The 17910-nt window shown below is 38.6% G+C and overlaps 1 protein-coding gene across 7 annotated transcripts in view; it reads left to right on the top strand.

The window, feature by feature from the left end:
* Positions 1-17910, top strand: part of SPATS2 (spermatogenesis associated serine rich 2) — a 108425-nt gene that overhangs the window by 59636 nt on the left and 30879 nt on the right. For all 7 annotated transcript variants that reach the window (XM_028532479.2, XM_028532480.2, XM_036019078.1 and 4 more), the window contains 5 exons: positions 4445-4524; positions 8900-9008; positions 11635-11684; positions 15671-15932; positions 17140-17307. In XM_028532479.2, the coding sequence (XP_028388280.1) occupies positions 4445-4524; positions 8900-9008; positions 11635-11684; positions 15671-15932; positions 17140-17307 (669 nt within the window). The remainder of the gene's footprint in view (positions 1-4444; positions 4525-8899; positions 9009-11634; positions 11685-15670; positions 15933-17139; positions 17308-17910) is intronic.

Genomic DNA, 17910 nt, shown 5'->3' with positions numbered 1-17910 from the left:
ACCTTTGAACAAAGGTAATAGCTACTGTCCTATGGCCCTTAGCACACCAGATGAAACAAAGGTGAGAAAGTCTTCTGTCCCTGGGTTCCAGCTGTTGCCATCACCTTATACCCATTTAAACCCTCAGGGTAGCAGTGCACATTGCTGATATATATCCAAGGGGTGGTGCACTGCACCTCGAGGTTCCCTTACTCCCTATCCGCACCTTCTGAAACAGTCTTCTAAAAAAAAAAACTCCCAGATTTCCTGAGTTGAGTGTGCATTTGTTTCCTGCTGGGATCCTGACTGAGATAGCTGCTTTATGTATTTTTAATTATTATCCTAATTTGTATACTAGCTGAACCCTAATAATACTGCTAATTTTGGGGGGATAATAACTGAAGATGTTTGCAGAACTATCTTTTGTTTTCCTTTTACTTTGTTTCATCTAGTGTGTTGTTAAAGAAAAAATAGTGATAGATGATGTATTATATAAGAAGCTAATGATACCGATAGTTCATTTAAGTATGGACACCAGAATGCTGCTTCCTTTGTATCCCCTTCTCCATAAAAGAGATTGGTGTTTTGATTCTCTAATAAGATTATTGAATTCCCTTGTCATCTTACTGCTCATTAATATCTTTGGGAGAGGGTACTTACCATACGCAAGCTGTATCATTTGGTTAACTGGTAGCAGTTCTGAGAAGGTTTCTGGATAGTATTTTGGCTGGATAGTATTTTCATGTTCCTATACTGTTTCTCTTCAATTATTAAAGATAATTAGAAATTATGTAGTCATCTGGAAAACTAAGGCTTTTTTTATATATTTTATTGATTATGCTATTACAGTTGTCCCATTTCCCCCCTTCTCTCCCCTCCACCCTGTACCCCCTCTCCCACCCACGTTCCCCCCCTTTAGTTCATGTCCATGTGTCATACTTATGAGTTCATTAGCTTCTACATTTCCCGTACTATTCTTGCCCTCCCCCTATCTATTTTCAACCTACATTCTATGCTACTTATTCTCTATACCTTTTCCCCCTCTTTCCTCCTCCCACCCCCCTGCTGCTAGCCCTCCATGTGCCCTCCATTTCTGTGGTTCTGTTCCTGTTCTAGTTGTTTACTTAGTTTCTTTTGGTTTCGCTTTAGGTGTGGTTGTTAATAATTGTGAGTTTGCTGTCCTTTTACTATACATGTCTTTTCTTTATCTTCTTTTCTTAGATAAGTCCCTTTAGCATTTCATAAAGTAAGGGCTTGGTGATGATGAACTCCTTTAATTTGACCTTATCTGAAAAGCACTTTATCTTCCCTTCCATTCTAAATGAGAGCTTTGCTGGATAGAGCAATCTGGGATGTAGGTACTTGCCTTTCATGACTTGGAATATTTCTTTCCAGCCCCTTCTTGCCTGTAAGGTCTCTTTGGAGAAATCAGCTGACAGTCTGATGGGAACTCCTTTGTAGGTTACTGTCCCCTTATCTCTTGCTGCTTCTAGGATTCTCTCCTTCGTTTTTACCTTGGCTAATGTAATTATGATGTGCCTTGGTGTGTTTCTTCTTGGGTCCAACTTCTTTGGGGCTCTCTGAGCTTCTTGGATTTCTTGGAAGACTGTTCCCTTTGCCAGACTGGGGAAGTTCTCCTTTATTATTTGTTCAAATAACTTTTCCACTTGTTGCTCCTCCCCTTCTGGTACCCCTATAATTCGGATGTTGGAACGTTTAAAGGTGTCCTGGATGCTCTTCAGCTTTTCCTCGATTTTTTGAATTCTTATTTCATCATGCTTTCCTGCTTGGTTGATTCTATCTTCCTTCTGGTCCACTGTATTGTTTTGAGACTCAGATTCCTTCCTTTCACTATTGGCTCTCCTCCGCGTATCTTCCTGCATCTCTTTTATGGTAACCTGCATCCTTTCATCTAAATTGTGCCCAGAGTCAACCAATTCTGTGAGCTTTCTGATCACCAGTGTTTTGAACTGTGCATCTGATAGATTGGCTATTTCTTGGTCACTCAAAAGGATGAGTCCTGGGGGACTGATCTGTTCTGTTGGAAACATGTCTTATGTCTTTCCCTGTCTCTCCTTTTTTTTTCCGGTCTGGTCGCTCTTGTTACGGTGGGGGGCGGAGCCTTAAGTGTTCACCGGGACTGGGCACCTCAGTTGCTAGATTGTGACGTTATAGGTGGAGGTGGGGGTGGGGGTGGGGGCGGGAGCGGGACGGGAGGGAACAGTGGCGGTAGTTCCATTCTCCTGGGCTCAGACCCTTCTCTGGGCTCCTGGGCTGCGAGCTCTGCCCTGGTCCACAATCGCTGCCTCACTGGGTCCCCCAGCCGCAGCTTGCGTACTCAGGGATCACCGCTGCGTTCTTGTGCCCCGGATGGCTGTTGCGCCGATTTCGCGCCAAATTTTCCCCGACCTCCGCGCACCTGCGACCCGTGCCAGCCCTGCGCCCGCCTGGCTCGTCGTCCCCTACCAGTCTGGATGTACGGGTCTACTTCAACTTCTTGGCTGTCCGACTTCCATTGAGATAAATCCTCTGTCAGTTCTGAGTGTTATTGTCTGTAAATTATTGTTGTTCTATTCTTGGTTGTGCAAGGAGGTACAATGCGTCCACCTATTCCTCCATCTTGCCAGAAGTCTACGAAAACTAAGGCTTAAACACTGAGTTTGCGTAAGTGCAACCTGATTTTTCATTTGTTAACTTTCTCAAATCTGCCAGTATTACAGAGGTTAAACCTGAATGAGTTCACGGTTCATTGGTAATTGGCAAGCACAGGTTCTCTTGGAATGACGTGCGTTGTATTCATATCTCTTTTCCACTTTTAGTACCAAAATGTGCTGTCATTCTAACTTATAAATGATCAGTCTTCCATAGCATGTAGGAGGTATTCAAAAACACAGGATAAAGATTGAGCTGTAAAAGAGGCTTTAATTAAAACACATCTGTAATAACAGCAAAAAAATTTGGGCCCTGGCTGGTGTTGCTCAGTGGATTGAGCCTCGGCCTGCAAACTGAAAGGCCGCGCATTCAATTCCCAGTCAGGGCACACGCCTGGGTTGCCGGCGAGGTCCCCAGTAGGGGAGTGTGAGAGGTAACTGATCAATCTATCTCCTACATGTCAACATTTCTCTCCCTCTCTAAAAATAAATTACAAAAAAAAAGAACTTGGAAAGTACACTAGAATAGTGCTGTATTTTTTAAACCCCTGTCCACTTGGACTGCTATAACAACATGGACAGCTTATATACAATCTAAATTAATTTCTCACAGTTCTAGAGGCTGCAAGCCTGAGATCAGAGTGTCAGCATGGTTGCATGAGGGCCCTCTTATGGCTCGCAGACTCCTCATCGAGTCTTCACGTGGTAGCAGGGCCTAGGGAGCTCTGTGCAATCGCTTTTATAAGAGCACCAATGCCACTCATGAGGGCTCCACTCTCATGATTTACTTACCTTCCAGCGGCCCCAACTACTAACACTATCCCTTTAGGGTTTCAGCATAAGAGTTTGGGGGACCAGGGACACAAACATTCAGAACATACCAACCCTTTTTTCAAAGCTTTCCCTTGTACTTGCTTTGTTGAAATTCTAACCCCCAGGCTACTCCCAAGTATGGTGCATGAATCAGCAATGTTGATACCACCAGGGAGTAAAGATCTCAGGCCATAGGCTAGACTACTGAATCAGAACCTACATTTTAAGCTGAGATTCCCCAGATAAGTGTACACATCAGAATCTGAGAAGCATTCTAACCATTTCCTGGATTGCATCTCATTAGATTAAAACAAAGTTGTCAAGTGTTTAAAGCTGAGGTAATTCATGGTAGTCTCCGGTAAAGGAATTGATTGAATGTGCAGATAGCCTTTTCTTTGTAAGTACAGGGAAGCTAAACTCTTTCTGTAATCAGTCACATTAAACTAAGTTTTCCCATGTTATGCTGCTAATGTAAACTCGGGTACATTGCTTTGTCAAGCATTATACTGGGAACACAAACACAAATGTATTCATGGAGTTCGTAGTCTAAAGAAATAATGTGTGTGATACAGCCAAGAAGGTTGAAATTACTTTCTTGTGTTATTATTGTTATCATTAATGCCATAGAAGTTCCCATCCTTGCTCACATTTTCAGATTTGTTAGTGTTGAATTTTACCTCAGGGAGCCATTTATTTTCAGCATTTCAAGAGGGCCTTTTAAATTAAGGTGAAATAATTAACAAAGATGCCAAGGATTACTGGACAGTTTAATGTAGTTGATGTATTTAGTGTTTTTCTCAAGCTGTGACAGTTTCTATTAAAATCAAATTTTATAATTTTAACTCAAATGTAGTTATCAGTGATCTGTATAATGGAATTTACAAAGTAAGTTAACTGTTTAAGGCACAAAAGCAGTTTCTATTGTCCCTTCCATTTGGGGGATGGACCACATGTCAGTTTTGGATCTTGTTGAATATATTTTTTCCTTCTCATTCTTTCAGATTCATCAGGATTCATTTTCGATTTGCAGTCCAATACTGTACTGGCCCAGGGAGGGGCTTTTGAGAACATGAAAGAAAAGGTATGATTAGTTACTGTAGATTAGCAGTTTTTAACTGCTGTGCTGCAAGAATTTTTAAAGTATGTAATACCTGACTGTTTAGTCAGGGGCACTGACCTCTTTTCCCTTAGATTGGCAAATAAAAAAGGACAACAGCCAACACAATAGCTGTCTGGTATAAATGAATCAAAATTATAACTATTTTTTGTTATATTGGCAAAAATACATTTTTGGTGTTCTGCATGCAGAATTTTTGTAATTAGTCTGCATGTGTCTTGAGATGAAAAAGGTTGAAAATCACTGCTATAGATAGTAAATTTGAATGTCACAGTAAAATTTAGGCAGAAATACAGTCAGGACTACACAGACTCATTAAGAAAGTGAAACTTTAAGAACAAAAGAGATGCCACTGTATATTGAAGAGTAAATACCATGAAGGTTTGAGAAATCAGAGCCTCTTAAGTGTAGACGTGATTTTTTTTTTTGCTTATTTCTCTATATACTCATTCTGAATTCTTTTGAAGACACCTTAATATTAATTAATATTATAACATAATATTTATATGGCTAAGTATGTATCTCATTTGGCAACATTTTTAAAGGAACAAACTGAGGAGGACCTTTCCATTCAGTTGAAGAGGATTCTGAAGTTCAGGAGACTTCAGAGCAAGATGAGAAATAGATCTTCCAAGTAACATTCCTTTGGAAGAAAACCAGGTGTTTTCTTTTTTAAAAAAGTTTTACTTTTGTAAAGATTTATTCATTTTTAGTTTTAGAGAGAGGGGAAAGGAGGGAGAAAGAAGGAGAGAAACATCAAGGTGTAGTTGCCTCACATGCACCCCCTACTGGGGACCTGGCCCACAACCCAGGCATATGCCCTGATTGGGAATAGTACCAGTGACCCTTTGGTTCGAAGGCTAGAGTTCAATACAGTGAGCCATACCAGCCAGGGCAAAACCAGATCTTTTTAGTAATACAACCCTGAGTGAGCTGTAACTGAGTAAAACATAGAACAAAAGCTTTATGTGCTTTGAAAACTTTTTGTTTTATTAATAAAAGTATATTGTTGATTATGGATTCATAGATATATATATTGTTTCAATAATATAAACTTTCACATTTTAAATTACCAGAAGTTTACTTTTATTGTTGAATCTGTAAGTTTTGCCTAAAATCCATTTTCTAGTGGTCAGTGCTAAGTTTTTTGCTCATTTCAAAAATGTATAATTACAAATTATCCCTCTTTGGATTATAGGTTATATACCTCCCCATTTGTATGGTTTTAAACCTTGTCATTGTTTAAATCAGCCTGAAACAAAAACAAGCATAGAATGATGTGAAAGCAAGTATACTAAAAAAGACTTAGGTTCTAATACAGACTCTGTTTATTACTTGGACAAGATACTTCTTATATATGAAAGGACTTCCTTTTCAAATAGTATTGCTGACTAGGTAACTTGAAAACATTCATGATATAAAATACTGAAAAATATAGAATGAAAAATAACACATCATTTTAAATGCATAGCTGAACAGACAAAGGGAAATCCTTGGGGACTAAACAGATATGATAGAGGGAATGAAAAAGCAGAGTAGTAAGCCTGAGCTAGCTAATTTGGATGTGTTTTGTCCGTCTTGATAACAAATGGGCTTTACCACACAGGGTCATAAAGCTCCAGGCTTGTCCTAGGTTAGGAATTGGAGCTGAGAGCTTATGTAAGATTGAGATCCTAAAAATATTTTACCTTCAGGGAAAGGGTGAACTAGAACAAATCTTCCCACTGAACACAACATTCTTACTATACATGATTAGAGGGATATATTTAAAGGACAAAACAAATTGCAAATAAATCTTAAATTTTATTCAATGTTTTGTCATTAATAGTAATGTATCATAGTGTTATTAGTAGCATTTGTGAATATTACAGAATTAAAGCAAGTCAGTAAATTAACATTTTTAGGAACTAAAACTTTTAGTTTAGAAGAAAGATATATGTTTAAAATCATATAATAAAAAACCTTTTAATATTATATTTGAATATTACATATGAATTCATGTTGTAAAAAACAAAATCTCCTAGCTCTATCTGGCAGTAGACACACCTAGCTCTTAGGTTTTGGCTTTTAACTACCAGTTCCTACCAAGAAGAACCAGGTCCTTTTAGAGAAATAACTAATTTCACATTGTACAGTAAGACAAAAATGAAAATTATAAGGATTAGAAAGGAAGTAAAAAAAACTGCCATTATTTATATGCAGTATAGTTTATGTACATAAACCAACAAAGCATTAAATTATTAGGAATACTGAGAGTTCATCAAGGTTGCTGGGTAAAAATTGATATGTAAAAATGAAAACAATAGCCCTAGCTGGTGTAGTTTAGTGGATGGAGTGTGGGCTGCGAACTGAAGGGACCCTGGTTCGATTCCCAGTCAGGGTACATGCCTGGGTTGCGGCCCAGGTCCCCAGTGGTGGCTAAGTAAGAGATCACCACACACTGATGTTTCTCTCCCTCTCTTTCCCTCTCCCTTCACCTTTCTCTAAAAATAAATGGATAAAATCTTTTTTAAAAAATGAAAACAATATACAGTAATTGCAAATTATGTATTTTTAATCTCAAAAAATTAAAATACCTTGGGAATGAACCTAACAAAATTGACATACCTATTTGAAAGAGCAGTTTGGCATTATCTAATAAATTTGTAGATTCCCTAAAGATTTTATTTATTTATTTTTAAAGAGGGAGTGGGAGGGAGAAAAAGAGGGAGAGAAACATCAATGTGTCATTGCCTCTTATGTGCCCCAACTGGGGACCTGGCCTGAAACCCAGGCATGTGCCCTGACTGGGAATCGAACTGGCAACCCTTTGGTTTACAGGCTGGCAGTCAATCCACTGAGCCACACCAGCCAGGACAAGACTCGATTTTTTTTTCTTGAAATATGCTAAACATTGTTTTAGGCACTTAGTTTTCAGCAGCAAATAAGCATAGGAATGTTCAGCATTTTTCATACTGGCTAAACATTGGAAACAGTGTTAAGTGTCTGTCAAACGGAGAATGAATAAATTGGCTATATTCACACCATGGAAATGCTGTGTAGCAGTTATATAAGAGATGCATTTATCAACATGAAAAAAACTGAACAGTGTTACATGAATAAAGCAAATTGAATATAATCATGCATGACATGATGATATTTACATAATATGAAACAATAGTATATATTCAATACTACCTGTGGATACATACATACATACATTTTAAAAGTGTAAAATGTTTATTGAAGTAACATCACATTGAAGGTGGAGAGAAGGGAGATGGGATTTATGAGGGACTTCATGGGGGCTTCAGTTGCTTCTACAGTGGAACCTTGGTCTTCAAACTTACTAATTCGTTATGGAAAACTGTCCGAGAAGTGATTTGTTTGAAACACTGAATCTTCTTTGTCACTTGAGAGATGTGTGACTGATCATATAGTTATCAGCACGAAAAGGTTGTTGGGTAGAGAATTGAGACCTAAAGTTTTGTTAAACAGCTGAGAAATTGTTCCTGTGAATAGCTTGGTTGAGAACTCAATTGTTCAAGAACCAAGTTTTGCCTGTATTTTATTTTATTAAGCTGTCTCACCCTGGCCAGTATATCTCAGTTGGTTAGAGTGTTGTCTACTAACTGAAAGGTTGTGGGTTTGATTCCCAGTCAGGGCACATGCCTAGGTTTCAGGATGGGTCACTGGCTCAGGTGCTTATAATCCCTGGTCTGAGCGCATACAATGCCTATTCCAAGCAGTACAGTCCCCAGTTGGAGTGCATACAGGAGGCAACCAATTATGCTTCTGTCTCACATTGATGCTTCTTTCTCTCCTTTCCTCTCTCTCTAAAAATCAATGAAAAAATGTCCTTGGGTGAGGATAAAAAAAACCCTGGCTGTCATGCAGTGAATGCTCATTATGTTTTGTGTGCCTGAAATAGTTTATAGTAATTTAAGTTATTTTCATAGTGTTATACAATTAAATGATATGAAATGAAATGTTTTTGAAAAATGCTATATAAAAATCTAAGTTGTCATGGGCAAAAGTTCATTAAACTTTCCACCTTTCTGTACAATATGCTAAAAACAAGGAAATGTTGATGCTAAAATTAACACTTGGTACCTAAATTAAACCTCCCTTTCTTGGAATAGAATCTAGCACACGCCTTCTATTTCTAGAAATGTTCTGGTTTTCTAAGTTTTGAAATAAATTTGTATGTGCTGTTATCACTCATCTATAATCATGCCCAGTGAGATGGTTGTATGTACTCTCACTGATGCTAAAGAGTGATACATATTGTTAAGAGTGAAATGTCACTGTGTAATAGGCTTCAGTTGTTAAAATTAAATGACCCTGTCATCTTTTCCAGATAAATGCAGTGCGTGCAATAGTTCCCAACAAGAGCAACAATGAGATCATCCTGGTTTTGCAGCACTTCGACAATTGCGTGGACAAAACAGTACAAGCGTTTATGGAAGGTAATCCTAGTTCAGTTTCTTTATAAGTTTGTGTTTGTTCAAATAGAAGTTGCTTCAGACTTCTATAACATTCATTCAGCAACCTGGTGTTTCATAGATGATACAGTAGACCCCATGAGAATATAACATACTATGCCACTTTAAAACGATACCTTGTCATTGAATAGCTACACCAGATTAGGTCTCCCTATTTTTCTGCCACTAGAAATAAACAGGTTCAAACACTGTAAGGTCTCTCTTCATTGGCATCACTTTTCTTTATAATGTTAATATTTGAGCATAGGGTAGTGAACAGGTCTCTAAAACAGTGTAGCCAAGGTGATATGTAATCTTCAGGAGGAGATGGGATGGCATACTTGGGCTGAAAGCTCTCATCTTTGTATTTGGTCTAAGCTATAAAAATAAAGGAATTTCAATCTCTTCTGGCCAACATGGAGGCATAGGTAGATGGACTTTGTCTCCTAGCACAACCAAAAGAAGGACAATGACAAATTAAAAAAAAAAAACAACAACCAGAACTGCCAGAAAATTGACTGTATAGAATTCCGACAACCAAGGAGTTAAAGAAGAAACATTCATTCAGACTGGTAGGAGGGGTGGAGCTGGGCAGCCGGGTGGAGAGGACTCATAGCAAGGCGGCAGCTAGAGGACTGGGTGGGCATGGTGGTAGGTGGTGGACCCAGTGGTCCCACATGCTCATGTGAATAAACTGGGAGGAACAACTGGGGAGCAAGTCAGACCATGTAACCCAGGGTTCTAGCACGGGGAAATAAAGTCTCAAAACCTCTGACTGTAAAAACCTGTGGAGGTTGCTGCAGTGGGAAAAACTCCCAGCCTCACAGGAGAATTCGTTGGAGAGTCCCACAGAGTCCTAGAATATACACAAGACCACCGACCTAGGAATCAGCACCAGGAGGGCCCAACTTGCTTGTGGGAAGCGGGGGAAGTGACTGAAAGCCAGCTGAGAGATGAGCAAGTGGCATTGTTCCCTCTCAGTCCCTTCCCCCACATACAGCACTACAATGCAGTGACGTGGGTTTCCCTGCCTTGGTGAACACCTAAGGCACTGCCCCTACAATGTAACAGGCATGCTGACACAAAGAAATATGGCCCATATGAAAGAACAAATCAAAGCTCCAGAAAAAATACAACTAAATGACGAAGAGATGGCCACCCTGTCAGATGCAGAGTTCAAAACACTGGTAATTAGGACACTCACAGAAGCGGTTGAGTATAATCGAAAAATAGAGGAAGAAGTGAAGGCTATGAAAAGTGATACAAAGGAAAATGTACAGGGAACCAACAGTGATGGGAAGGAAACAGGGACTCAACAATTTAGAGCAGGAAGAAGAAATAAATAAATTAACTAGAAGAGAATGAAGAAACAAGAATTCAAAAAACAAAGAGGAGAGGCTTAGCAACCTCCAGGACAACTTGAAAAGTTCCAACATCTGAATCATGGGGGTGCCAGAAGAAGAGGAAGAACAAGAAATTGAAAACTTATTTGAAAACATAATGGAGGAGAACTTCTCCAATCTGGCAAAGGAAATAGACTTCCAGGAAGTCCAGGAAGCTCAGAAAGTCCCAAAGAAGTTGGACCCAAGCAAGCACACACTAGGGCACATCATAACTACATTACCCAAGATTGAGGAGAGAATCTTAAAAGCAGCAAGAGAAAAGGAGACAGTTACCTACAAAGGAGTTCCCATAAGACTCTCAGCTGATTTCCCAAAAGAAACCTTGCAGGCAAGAAGGGGCTGGAGAGTATATGAAGTCATGAAAGGCAAGGACCTACATCCAAGATTACTGTATCCAGCAAAGCTATCATTTAGAATGGAAGGGCAGATCAAGTACTTCCCAGATAAGGTCAAGTTAAAGGAGTTCATTATCACCAAGCCCTTGTTATACTCCATATTATAAGGGACTTATTAATATTAAAGGGACTTATCTAAGAAAAAGGAGATGATCAAATCTATGAACAGTAAAATGACAACAAACTGTCAACAACTGAACCTAAAAAAAAACAAAAAACAAACTAGGTAAACAACTAGAACAGGAACAGAATCACAGAAATGGAGATCACATGGAGGGTTATTAGCAGGGAGGTGCTGGGGGAAGAATAAGGGAAAAGGTACAGGGAATACAAAGCATAAATGGTAGGTACAGAACAGACAGGGGAGGGTAAGAATAGTATAGAAAATGGAGAAGCCAAAGAACTTATATGTATGACCCATGGACATGAACTAAGGGGGGAGAATGTGGGTGGGAGGGGGGGTGCAGGGTAGAGGGGAATAAAGGGGAGAAAAAATGGGACAAGTATAATATCATACTCAATAAAATATACTTTAGAAGAAAAAAATTCAAAATGATCAGGATATATTAGTCTCTTCTTGAAAGAAGTTACCTCTGAGGGAGTTACATGAAGCAGGGAAATCTAAATGGGCAGGTATGACAAGAGATCAGAATGATATGATTATATCATTACATTAGCTCAGAGACTTGAACCTTAACTTTTACTGTTAGGAACTGTAGAAATTCTCCAGCAATTACAAAATCCAGGGACACTAATTCCTCCTGGACTATGCATGTGCTGAGAGAGAAAATCTGTAATTGGTTTCTGTTTCAGGTAGTGCCAGTGAAGTACTGAAAGAATGGACAGTAACAGGCAAGAAAAAGGTAAAAATGAATTCAATTTAAAAGCATGATATTGATATTACAAAAATATTTAGGCTCTGCAAAATATTTGAAAGAAAAGGTTACATATGCATCTCCTGTTCACCTGGTTTAAAAACTCTTCTGTGATGTTGAAGCACAGCTGTGTGTATTAGAGTACGCTATAATCTCCTCCATGTGACTCCATACAGGAAACAGAGTGGCCCTGCCACGGGGCAGTTGAGGAGGGCGTGTTAATATTAGTCAGGAATGAAACAGGAGGGAGTGTCAGTTAACGCAGAGCTCCACAAGAAAGTGATGCAGTAGTCCATGGTTTTCAACATCATTCTTACCATAGACTAGTTAAAATGGTTTAGATATTTAGGTCAGATAACTGTTATAGTCTCTGATACTGATGAGCTTTGAGTTAAAGCCCAGTGAGGGCCTTTGCTACTATTAGATATACAGAGGGATCTGACGTTCCAGTTTAGGGAGCAAGAAGGCTCTTGGGCTGTGAGGTCGGTCAGAACAGGTTTTATATCCTGTTCTACTTACTGGCTTTGCAACCTGGAAGTATGTTTAACCATTGTGTGCCTTAGTTTGCTCATCCCCCAAATAGGGAACTAAAACTAACCAATACTAGCACCTAGTTTGTGACATGCTCGTTCTCCTTTCCTTCTCCTTGTCCACTTGAAACCAAAGTGCTTTCCTCACTGGGTGGTAGCTGGTCTCAAAATGCTTTTCACAGCTCTGTACTCTAGATCTAGCTCCTTTAGGAAATCCTTGAAGTATGGATTTTTTAAAAAGATTTTATTTACTTATTTTTAGAGAGAAAGGGAGGGAAAGAAACATTGATCTGCTGCCTCTCATTGTGCCCCTTCTGGGGACTGAACCCCACTAGCCAGGCGTGTGCCCTGACTGGGAACCCAGCTAGCCGCCTTTCACTTTGTGGGCCAGCCTCCAACCAACTGAGCCACACCAGTCAGTGTTTGAAGTATGAATTTTAATCAAGTTCTTTTCCTATATCAGGTTAGAACTAGAGTTCTGGACTGCTTTCTTGATGACTCTAAATCACTTCGTTAGGTCATCTGTTAAGTCTTGACCAAATTATGCTTGGCCCCAATGATCCTTGAGAGTTTTTTCGAAGGAGAACCTAATGTAACTACAGATTCCCATGAAGCTCTCCAAACCTGTAACTTTGTATATTTGCTTAACTTCTTCCCATTGCTTTCACCTAACATAAATAGCTCTGTGTGCTCTGGAAAACACCAGTTTTTTTAATTGATTGATCCAGGATAATAAGTTATTTATTGATGTAATATATGCTTGAAGCTGGAAAAGCATATGTTGGACACATTTAAATTTCTTAAAATTTAAAGGAGGGAAAATGGCTTCTGTTTAGCAGTCCCACATGCTCAAGTCCAACTCAGTTAACTGTTGGGGTCAGTTCAACAGGTGCGACCATGAGCAGTTAGTTGCTGGGACTGTTAGTACATCCATGGGACAGCGATGGGAAAACTTGTCCAGCTTAGATGGGAGAAGGTATTTAGGAGAAAGACAGGCGAGAACTGTGGGGAGGAGAAAGTGGCATCCGGAGTTCCAGCAGTGCTCCCATGAGGCAGGGTCCTGAGAACGGTGTGGGGACACTGAGTGTCGTGGCAGTCTAGCCTTAGGAGTAGAAGTAAGTATCGTTTCTAGAGCTGTGGTTTGTCAGAATAAAAGGTAAAGGGCTTTTTTGTTTTAATTTTATTATTTGCCTAGGTAATGTATTCCTATGGCTCCAAATTCAAAGCTACAAAAGTTAGTACACTGAAATGTTTTTTATCCTGTTCCTGCTCCCCAGACTTTTGGTTCCCGACCCCAGAGGCAGACAGAATCATCAATTTCTCATTTATCTTCCAGAATTATTTTAAGCATATATGAGCAAATATGAATATATATTCTCCTCTTTGCCTGTTTTTTTTTTTTAAGATTTTATTTATTTTTAGAGAGGGGAAGAGAGGGAGAAAGCATCAGTGTGTGGTTGCCTCTCATGTGCCCCCCACTGGGGACCCAGACCACAACTCAGGCATGTACCCTGACTGGGAATTGAACTGTCGACCCTTTGGTTTGCAGGCCAGTGTCCGAATCCACTGATCCATACCAGCTAGGGCTGTTTTTTAAAAATATAACATATCTTGAAACTTACATCAATACATAAAGAGCTTTCTTGTTTTTTATGGATGTGTAGGCATCTTACTGTTTGAATGTACTGTAACTAATTTAACTAGTCCTTTTATTGATCAACATTTTGGTTGTTTCCAATCCTTTGCTATTATTATGAATACTTCAGTGAATAAACTTGTATATATATAATTTTGCGCATGTGTTAGTATTGCTGAGGATAGATTCCCAGATGTGGATTGATAGGTAAAGGGTATATTTTACCTTTGTAATTATTACCAGATTGCCATAGAGAGTACTACTTTGCACTCCCACAAGTAATATAGGAGAATGCCGGTTTCTCCACGCCCTCAGCCCTGTCAGCCCTGCAGTGTAATCAGACTTTTTGACCTTTGCTAATCTAGTAGATAAAAAATGATATCATAGTGCAGTTTTTTTCCAAATGTTTTTTACTGTAGAAAACACATGGCATTTACCATTTTAATTGTTTTTAAGTGTATAGCTTAGTGATATTAAATACATTCATAATGTTGTACAACTGTCACTACCATCCATCTCCAGAACTCTCTTTTTTCCCCCTTTGGCTTTTATTCTAAGCTGGTATCTGAACTAATTTGCCAGTGAAGGCTTTATATTTTACTTTTTTTAAAAATTGAGGCTAATTGACATGTATAACAACATTATATTAATTTCAGGTGTACAACATAATGTTTTTAAAAATTGAGGCTAATTGACATGTATAACAACATTATATTAATTTCAGGTGTACAACATAATGATCTAATATTTGTATGTATTGTGAAATAACTCTAATTGCCCTGACTGGTGTGACTCAGTGGATTGAGCACAGGCTTGTGAACCTGGGGGTCTCCAGTTTGATTCCCAGTTGGGGCACGTGTGTGGGTTGTAGGCAAGGTCCCCAGTTGGGGCACTGTGGGGTGCAACCACACATTGATGTTTCTCCCCCTCTCTTTCTCCTTCCCTTCCACTCTCTCTAAAAAATAAATAAATAAAATCTTTAAAAAAAAATAAATAACTCTAACATCAATCTCCATACATGGTTACAAAAGTTTTGGTATGTTATACAGATGGACCCCAACTTAAAATGGTTTGACTTAAGATTTTTTTGACTTCGGGATGGTGCAAAGCAATAGCATTCAGCAGAAACCGTACTTTGAATTTTGATCATTTTCCAGGCTATCTGTATAGAGTACAATACTTTCTCATGATGCTGGGCAGCTGCAGTGCCCAGCCGACCACCTGAAAATGAGGGTGGACAACTGATAGACACTCTACATTGTATTTACTGCGTTAGATGGTTTGCCCCGCTGCAGGCTAATGCGAATGTTCTGAGCCCATTTAAGGTAGGCTAGGTGGAGCGACAAGTTCCCAGTGCTTCCTTCTCTGCCGTCTTTCCAGAATTTTCTGCAGTGCATTTTTAATTTATGCCTCCTATTATTGAGGTTGCATTTCATTCCATATGTTTATATACTATACCATTTTTTCTGTTCAGTTATTGTTTTGTTTGTTTTTTTGTTAGAGCTCTCTCTATAGTTAGCTCTTTGTAGATAAATTGCACATATTTTTTCACACTTTATAATTTATCTTTTGATTTTGCATATGGTGGGATTTTGCCATGCATAAATTTCTTATGTGTTTGGGTTTATCCAAAGTATTTTACATGTTTTTTTGGTTAGCAATTCAATATACAAAGAAATGTGTTCAATTTCTGAAAAAGCATTTCAGAAACTGATAACATTGGTTGCCTTTGGGTAACTAGAGTTCCTGTCTGGGTGGGGGGGCTCTTCTCTTTCTTTTCTTTTTTTCAAATCTTTGACAACCATTAGAACAAAAAGAAGAAAAGCAAACCAAAACCTGCAGCAGAAGCAAGTAACAGTATCTCAGACTCCAGTAAATCGGTTTCCATTCAAGAGGAGCAGTGCGCACCTTCTTCAGAAAAAGGTGGTATCAACGGTTACCATGCAAACGGTGCCATCAATGATACTGAATCTGTGGACTCCCTCAGTGAAGGTATGGAAACGCTTTCAATAGATGCCAAAGAACTAGAGGATCCTGAGTCTGCCATGCCAGATGTGCTGGGCAGAACAGGTGAGTTTACTAACAGGTCTTTGAAAAGTTGCGTTCTCAGCCAGGGGTTTCCTGGTTTAAAAAGCAATCAATAAATTAAAACTAGTTAGTCTTACTTTTTAATTTTTGTTAGTCTCATGCAAAAGAGTCACATCTTGTAATAAAGGCCTAGAAAAATATAAATATTTTCCATTGTCTCATATTTTAATTTTAGTTTAAAGCAGTCTTGTGGGAATCTTATAATTTAATAGTTCTTTAGTACTTAGAGACTACAGAAGGTGACATTAAGATTTTTAAAAATTGCATACTTATTAAGGGAAATTATGATGATGAGTTGATGTTGATATTATTATTCTAGGTACCAACACGGTGAGAAATCTGTACTAATAACCCTAAACCCATGGCTTTCATGAGAAGTAGACACTTGGTTTTTGTAGTCTCACATTTGTTTTCTAACAAAGAATTAAGATTAGTGTTAGTTATAAATTTAAATATTTTGTATGTTTTATTTTATTGACCATTTTAATGAGTGCTGGGAAGATATTGGGAATCTCTTTTAAAATAGTTTTTTGAATTATTTGTTTGTTGATCCAGGTACCCTTGCTCTATTGCTATTGGCTTTATAAATGTAACAGCAATTTCAGAACTATGCTGTACTTTCATATGTTCTTTCATTGATTAGTTTGCACAAACACAAAAAGAGAAAAATATAACACCTAAATTGACCTCAAACCAATTAAAGATAGTCTTCAATTTTGGGGGAAGCTAGCTCTCCTCTCATTTTCTGATTCTTTGCCCTTTTTGTTCCCTAAAGCTTTTAAAAGTCTTCATTCCCTAAGACAGTGTAAAGCAGTTTTTTCCTCAACAGAACTTATAGAAACTATCAGAAGTCGGTGATGTTGGCCCTGTTCACTTCCTTGTACCCAGAGCTACCAGGAAGCTAACAAGGTCTGAGGACGGAGCTAGCCCGTCTAGAGATGGGCTACTACAGACGTCTTCCTTTAGGATGCTGCCGAGGGCTGAGTCAGACAGCCTCGTTCAGCTGATTCTGCTCAACTGATTTGTTCTCAGCAATTTAGGAAGCATAATTTGGGGGAAAAAAACTTAAGGAAAGAAATAAACATCATTTTGCTTGAAATGTTTTTACCTTTTTCTTTGTGTACACTTAAGACTGCTTGATTGATGTACCCTTAAGTCTTGCTAAAACATTCTCCTGTTTCTTTGACAGGATCCATACTGCAAAATGGTGTCTCTGATTTTGAGGCCAAGTCTTTGACTGTGCACTCGACTCAGAATTCTCAACAAAACAGGAATGCGGGCAAATCTCTCACAAGACCTCAGTTTTCAAATCTGGGCATGGAAGATGTTCCATTCTCCCCCACCAACAAAAAGCTAGGTAACCAGAGGCCTAGCCTACCTTTCAGAGAAAACAGAAAATCTGTGTTTTTGGCTAAGGAGGGCAAATTACCTCTTTGTTCTCAGAGATAAGAGCTGAGAAGGTTCTGTAGGTAATCTTTTTCAAGTTTTCCAGGCAGTGACTTTCCAGTTCTTACCTGACTCTGTGTACACAGTGGAGTCTAATAGTGCAATAGTTCAGATGCTGTACAGTTTTGTTATAATAGTGGGGATTCTTTTTGTGAATGGAAGTGATACTCTACTGCCACGATGACTTTTATGCTACCATTAGTCTGTTTCTTTTATTTGCTTTATTGCAACATTTTGTACTGTTTCCTTCTTTTTTATCTCCTGGTTGATAATAGTAAAAACCTCTGCCATCTCTGACATGACATTTGAAAGAAATATTTTCATTTCTCTTCACAATTTCATGCTCTTACTACAATCTGTCATTTTCTAGCTTTAAACAAAATCTTTTTTTAAGCACCTTCCATTGACAAGTGGTAGCTTTTATTTTTTTTTTAATTTAACTATAATAGTCATTTAAATAATCAATCAATAATTAAACAGAGATAATAGCCCTTTTGAGTATCATCCATCTAAA

This window comes from Phyllostomus discolor, chromosome 2, assembly GCF_004126475.2.
Source record: "Phyllostomus discolor isolate MPI-MPIP mPhyDis1 chromosome 2, mPhyDis1.pri.v3, whole genome shotgun sequence".
In the NCBI taxonomy this organism is placed as follows: Eukaryota; Metazoa; Chordata; class Mammalia; order Chiroptera; family Phyllostomidae; genus Phyllostomus; species Phyllostomus discolor.
The sequence above is the reverse complement of the archived record's forward strand: the minus strand, read 5'-3'. Positions and strand labels throughout refer to the sequence as shown.